Source organism: Penaeus vannamei, chromosome 22 (genome assembly GCF_042767895.1).
Source record: "Penaeus vannamei isolate JL-2024 chromosome 22, ASM4276789v1, whole genome shotgun sequence".
Classification (NCBI taxonomy): Eukaryota; Metazoa; Arthropoda; class Malacostraca; order Decapoda; family Penaeidae; genus Penaeus; species Penaeus vannamei.
The window spans coordinates 39,933,547-39,941,046 of NC_091570.1; the positions used below are offsets into that span (position 1 = coordinate 39,933,547).

The window sequence follows — 7,500 nt, forward strand, 5'->3', positions numbered from 1 at the left end:
TGTCTTTGTTAGCGTGACAAAGGAGATATTTGTAAATTTAAGGTGATGCTGTATAAAGCATTTGAAAGAATAAGAAAAAATAAGTTATCTTCTAATCAATTGCAGAACTAGTCCACTGTGGTGTCATTCTGAATGGATCGGAGACGTTGGAAGAAGCAGGGATCACCTCTGGTGCTATGATTCACTGTCTTCCCAAAAAAGGTTAGTTGGCCTCTTCATCAGGATTGGCTGAGATTTGAAGCAATATCCAGCTTCTTCATCTTTTGTTTTTTCCATTTTTTAGAAATGTAACTGTTCCTTCATTGTGGCTGGGTACCTTTTCTACTGTCACAATACCTCTCATTGTAGTGGCTGTGTTAATTTTTTTTTATTCTTAAATAAGTTAGAGGTATTTAGGATATGTAAGTAAATTCAGTGTATGTATGTGTTGTTTATGGTAATATAATGTAAGAAATAATGTAGCTTTATTAAATATGTTGTTCTTTCTTTAAATGGTTGTGGTTTAGTTTATATTGCACATAATTATTGTATATACTGCAATCACTTGAACCTCACGAGAAAGAAGTGTCAGTTCTGATGTCTTTGCAGCTCCAGATATCTCTCCTATGTGAATGACCTATATAGTTACTCAGAGTTTCTTGAATTTAATTTTCATTTAGTTGTGATAATTCATGTATGAATGAAAGCATGTCATTTAAATTATGTTACTTTTCTCATAAGATACATTGATTCACTATAATTATGTTTTTTTTGCATTTCAGAGGATCCTGTAACTGTAGCTGTCCCGTTAAGTCTCCCCGAAGTGCAGACATTATTAGTGTCTCTGAGAAACGTTGCTGCTCACCCAAATTTCCGTGCTTTTATACAAGTAGGGATTTTGTGTTTTCCCTTTCTTCACCATCTTGCTATCTTTCGCTGTTTTTCATATATTCATGTATTTGTTTTTATTGATACTGATTCTCAAGATGTAAAGATTTATTTATTTTTTTTTTTATTTTTAATAAAAGTGTGTATGTGATGAGTATTCAGGTTTGGAGAATTGAATTGATTTTGATTGTTTCTGTTTGAACATAAATTATTGTTATTGCTACTATTGAAACTTTATGTATAGCTTATGTAACAGTGTGTAATAAGAAATTACTTATTCAGTGTAAATAAAGAAAAAAAACTTGCTTCTGACCACTTTGTATTTGATGGCAAAAATATCTGATGGATTTAGAGCTGTTTTTTGCAATTTATAGACCAGTACTAAAATCTTGTCCACTATAGTGAGAACTGGCCATAATTCTCCTTACTCAGTGCAAGAAATAATAGCATATGTCCATAATTCAGAAACTGCGAACTCCAGAGATGGTGGAGAAGGTGCTCTCGTCGTGTCCAATTGCTCGTAGTGATCCATCAGCTCTCTCCATGCTTCAAGACCCTGAGCTGTTTATGGGACTCACCAATCCAGATAACTTAAGCAAGTAAGTGGTAGTGAGAAGTCATATGAAGTGAATTTTACAGTGATATAGTTGTTATTGATGCTGGATTATATATCCTCTTTTAAAGGACATAGCCATATGATGTGATTCTGTATTCTGGCATGTCAGTAGACTACAGCTATTATGGGTGTATTTATTCTATATTTTATTTGCAGTCTAAAAGAAACAAAGAAAGAAAATCATTGAACTTCATTAACCATTGAATATATTTAGTTTATATGTATACTAAAAAGCACAACAAATCAAGTAACAGGATAAAAAATCTATTATCTCTACATGAAAAGGGTCGTAGATAGTAATCCTGCGGTGGGAAGGGTGGCAGAGTATGTGACATCTCTCATGACGTCTGACACCACTTCGCCTCGACGGTCACATCATGTCTCGTACTCTATGGATGCTCTCTCTGATGACGAGGAAATGGATGCTGAGCAGGTTTGATTATTAATGTTAATGTTGGTATTGTTAGGTATTTTCTGATCCTTTTTTAGAATTTTGTTTTAGAATATTCCTCCTCCTCCTCATTCTCTTCCATATCTTCATCCTGGTCCTGCTCGTGATCTTCATCGTCCCCCTTGCCTTTATCGACATCCTTGTCATGAACCTCATTCTCTCCCTCTCCCTCTCCCTCTCCCTCTCCCTCTCCCTCTCCCTCTCCCTCTCCCTCTCCCTCTCCCTCTCCCTCTCCCTCTCCCTCTCCCTCTCCCTCTCCCTCTCCCTCTCCGTCTCCCTCTCCCTCTCCCTCTTCTTCTCTCCCTCTCTCTCTCTCTCTCTCTCTCTCTCTCTCTCTCTCTCTCTCTCTCCCTCTCCCTCTCCCTCTCCCTCTCCCTCTCCCTCTCCCTCTCCCTCCCTGTTATATATTCTTTGTATTCTAATTTATAGAAGCAGCTTTAATGAGATATTCATAATAAGTGAACTATAAAAGCATTTGTACAAGACACCTGTTTTTTTTATTCCCTTTTACACAGTCTGCTTTGTATGAGTAATTAACAGCAAATAGTTTTTTTCAGATACTTTCAGTGATTAAACTTTTTTATTTACTTTCAGTCCGGAGACTCAGCAGGTGGCAGTCGCAACAGTGGGTCAGTGGCCTTCCAGCCTATTACACCAGCACAGTTAGCAGCAGCTCTTGCCAGTGCTACAGGTAAGCGAAAGGGAGAGAGAAAGAGAATAGAGGAGAAAAGGGAAGACGGATTTGGAGAGGGAGAGGGATGGGGATTGGGAAAGAAAGAAGGGTTTGAAATGTTGAGGAAGGATGGAAAGGAGAGCAAGAAGGCAATGGAGCGAGAGCAAGAGTAGGAGAAGGAGAAATGAAGAAGTAAGACCGTAAATACCAGGTCGTCAGGATGTGAAACTGATGGAGATTGATTAATGGTGTGAGTGGTATTAGAAAGGTGTTTTAAAGATTCAAAACAATCTTATGGTTTTGGGGTTTGAAATAGATAAATGTTGATTCACACATTGCCAAGCATTCATTTTGGCTATGGCTGATTTTAGTGTTAATCCCTAGTTTTATGAATTGGTATAAGGATTATATCTGATAAATGTTCAAAGATATTATTAAAATTTTGTTGTTAGACCTGATTAATTAGACTTTCAGGTTTGCTTTTTAATTTCACTAGAAAGTGTCTCCTCTTACATTTGAAAACTAATTTTAAAACTATGTGTCTGTGTTTTTAAAAATTTCTGTCATAAATATTTGCTATTTTGTGAATTAGTATTGGTATTGTTTTTCCATTTTTATCCCTGTTTAAACCATTTCTCGTGTGGATTTACATTGTCAATAGTATTTCTTAAATCAGAATTTAGAATACAAGTGATAATATCTATTTTAAAAGTTACTTCCAAAAGTTACTTCCAGTATCTGTAAGTTTAGGAGAGTTTGTTTTGCAGTTTGGCTGTAAATGTTAAAGTTACAACTGATATGGAAATGAAAATTGTAAGGTCTCTTAGAATATGCAAATGGAATATTATATTAAATGGGATGCATAACTTTCATAATTCTGATTTTTTTTTTTTGCAAGTTGGAGGTAATAGGTTGATATTGTAGAAATAAGGGTAGGATTCAACTGATTCAAACTTTTTGACCATGTAGAACAGCAGTCGTAGATAGTTAAGGTATAATCCCCTTCACTTCCAAATTTACCTCAAATTTGGTCTGTGTATGAACTGCTAGTTACAAAAATTATGTTTGAAAGATGTGTTTCACTATGTGTATAGGCATGCACCCTATTTGTATTTGTGTGTGATTTGGATAGAAAACTTGAAGCTAGCAGTACATAAATGGGTAACTTGGTGAACTTGGAAGTGGAGGAGACTGTACAAGGTTTCCAGTATCGTCAATTTGATCTCCAATGTTACGAGAAGGAAGATATGAGAAGGAGCCCCGTTGAAGGACTTTTTTCGGGTATTTTAGAAAGTAGGAGATGGTATAACTAGTTTTACAGCCCTCGTTTTAGATCACCAATGTAGGAGAGATTCAACGTGCTTTGAAGCTTTTATATATATTTTTATATTCCTCATTAACTAGTTAATTTCATGTCATGTTTATGTAGAATTACAATTAATCCGCCAGTCTTAATGATATTGTGCATGGTTATTACTTCACAGTAATCAGAGAATAATATCCTTTGCATAATGGTATCCTAGAAGATACCAGTCCCCCCCCACCCCCTTCTCTCCTTATTCATTGTAGTCATGTTGTGAAACACTGTAAAAAGTCTCTAAGTAACTCAAATTAGTTGTGGTTTTAGAAAAGTAGATACTTTCTTTTTTTGTCGTTCTTTCCTCTGTGAAAACCCTTCCCCGGAGTACTTCACTTATTGCTAATGCTGATGAAAAATGCCTTGAAGAAAAAGTGACTCTTGTTGAACATTCCTTAAACAACCAGAATAGGATGGAATTCAAATGGACGGTGTTCCAGCATTTTTATTCTATATCATTTCACATTATATGATAAATTATTCCACAAAGTAGGATATAGAAAACATATCACTTTTTTGATTCTCATTAAAGTTGAGTTTGAATTCAATATTTCTTTTAAAGGTTCCATTACCACTGACTCGAAATATTTTTAGGGGATGAGTAGTAAAAGGAAAGTTTGGAAAAAAATGAGGAATAGTACTATGAAAACAAAGCATAAAAAAGGAAAATAGCTTAAGAGATCAGAATTGAAAGAGACTGAGATATTCTAAGAAACAGAATAGGCATCCCTTGCTATATCATCAGGATGTGTCCTTCAAAAATTGATCTTAAATTGTGACCTCATTATAGCATAGGTTTAATGTGGGTGTTTTTGGCCACTCAAACACAGTAAAGAATCACTTGTACTGAAGCAGCTCAGCTTACTCAAGAACACATATTTGTAATAGATATATAACTCATTGGATGTGGGTGACTGGCTGCTTGCACATGGCCCAAAATTAGGGCATGAGGCTTACTAGAGTGGTGGCGTTTAGGGGTGTGGCTTGTAGACCTGGCCCACATGTACACTCGTGTGCAGTGACAAGACTTCTTGCCTCCCCCCTTTTTCTGTGTATATATATATTTTTTTGCTATTTGCCAAGGTCTGTATCAATTGATGTGCTGTATCAAAACGGTAATAGACAGTTGTTGCACAGACTTCATATCATCTCTCTAGGTAGTCAATAACTGTAATAACCATAACAATGAGTAGCATTTTGTTGTCATTCTTTAAATATTTTCATAATATTAAATTTTCTGTAATACACCCTTGTTGCAAGTCACTGTGGGCAGGTATAGGATCCTGAGCTGGAACTCTTTCAGTCATGGCTCACGGATGACATATTCGAGGCGTGTATGGTTGGATATATTCCCTTTCAAAATACCCACTAAATCTAATTACCCTGCAAGAGCTTTGTGCATTCATAGCAAGTCATTTCAATCACTCTAGCTTTCAGATGAATTTCTGTCACCCTAGCCCTCAGCCAAATTTTTTTTATGACATCCACATCACCCAACTCTCAGCTAGATTCTTTTTATGACAACATATTCACATCAGCCAAATTTTTCCATTATGTGATAGTAATGTATCTCAGATCCAATGGGTCTAGCAAATATAAGTCAAGTATTTATAGGCAAGGAAATGTAAGTGAAAAGAATAGAAAGAGGAACCTAAAGAGAGAAATGGCTGACCTAAGCCTTGCACCATAAGGCCTTTCCTTTGCCTTGTGAAAAGGCCACTGGAAGATTCACTTCCACTGTGCGTAGAGACCATTTTTACGAATAGCAAGACACTGCCCAATTTGAATGCAGATAGTTGTGGCCAGCATAACACATGTTTCTTGTGCAGTATAATGGTTATGGGACTGTAGATAGTATAGTCAGCCTTGAGGAATGTGGATAGGTTTTATCGATTGGTTATATAGCAATGGATGCCTTTCATAAGGAACAAATCAGAGGATGTCTTAAAGAATAGTTCAGAAGACAGTATTCAGAATTTTTTATAATACAGTAATAATGGTAATATGTTAATGATACTAATAATAATTATAATGATTATAATTATGGTAATGATGATAATAAAAATAATTATAATAATTATGATGATAATGAAAATAATTATAATAATTATGATGATAATGAAAATAATTATAATTATGATGATAATGAAAATAATTATAATAATTATGATGATGATGATGGTGATAAGTGATGATTTAATTAACAACAGCAATTATAACTACAGTAAAAGTACTTTTTATAGTATCTTCTTTTTTTAAATTCATGGCTAAACAGTACTATTACTATGTTACTATTTTTTGTCCATTGTTTTCTTTGCTCAGTTACCAATGATTCTTTAAAGTTACTTAATTTCAGACTAAATTTGTCAGTTATCTTAGGAATATTGTTATTATTTGATCATCATCATCATCATCATATCATTATCATCATCATCATTATCATCATCATCATCATCATCATCATCATATCATTATCATTATCATCATCATCATCATATCATTATCATCATCATCATTATCATCATCATCATCATCATCATCATCATATCATTATCATCATCATCATTATCATCATCATCATCATCATCATCATCATCATCATATCATTATCATCATCATCATCATCATCATCATCATCATCATCATCATCATCATTATCATCATCATCATCATTATTCATCATCATCATTATTCATCATCATCATCATCATCATCATCATTATCATCATCATCATCATCATTATCATCATCATCATCATCATTATCATCATCATCATCATCATTATCATCATCATCATCATCATTATTCATCATCATCATTATTCATCATCATCATCATTATTCATCATCAATCATCATTATCATCATCATCATCATCATTATCATCATCATCATCATCATTATTCATCATCATCATTATTCATCATCATCATCATTATTCATCATCAATCATCATCATCATCATCATCATCATCCATATCCATCATCACTGTTATTATTATTGTTATCGTCATCGTTATCATTATTATTATTGTTATCATCATCATTACTATTATTTTTATTATTATTATTATCATAACTATTTTTATTATTTCTATTATTATTATTACTATTTTTATTATTACTATTATTATTATTACTATTATTATTATTGTTATCATTATCATCATTATTGTTATCATCATCATCATCATCATCATATCAGTATCATTATCAATCATTATCATTATCATTTTCATTAACATTATTATCATTATTATTATTATTATTATTATTATTATTATTATTATTATTAATTTTATTATCATTATTATATCCTGATTTTCAATATTGTTAATTACAAATTATTATTATATTTTTGAAAGAATATTTTATTTAGAAGTTCACAAGAGCTTGTAAAGAAAAGAAAAAAATAAGCAGTCATTACATAAAGAAAAAAAAGTCAGTGCATTAAATTGTCACTTATACAAGAAAAATATAAAATGAAAAGAAAACAACAAAAAACAAATGAATCAAGTCGAGATGACTGTGGAATG

The 7,500-nt window shown here is 33.1% G+C and overlaps 1 protein-coding gene across 1 annotated transcript in view; it reads left to right on the plus strand.

The window, feature by feature from the left end:
* Positions 1–105: 105 nt before the first annotated feature.
* LOC138865705 (ubiquitin-like protein 7) overlaps positions 106–7,500 on the plus strand; it is a gene marked incomplete at its 5' end in the record, with an annotated part of 9,002 nt that continues 1,607 nt past the window's right edge. Inside the window, 5 exon segments of the mRNA XM_070136983.1 lie at positions 106–201; positions 762–868; positions 1,333–1,466; positions 1,769–1,916; positions 2,529–2,625. Coding sequence (XP_069993084.1) covers positions 106–201; positions 762–868; positions 1,333–1,466; positions 1,769–1,916; positions 2,529–2,625 — 582 coding nt within the window.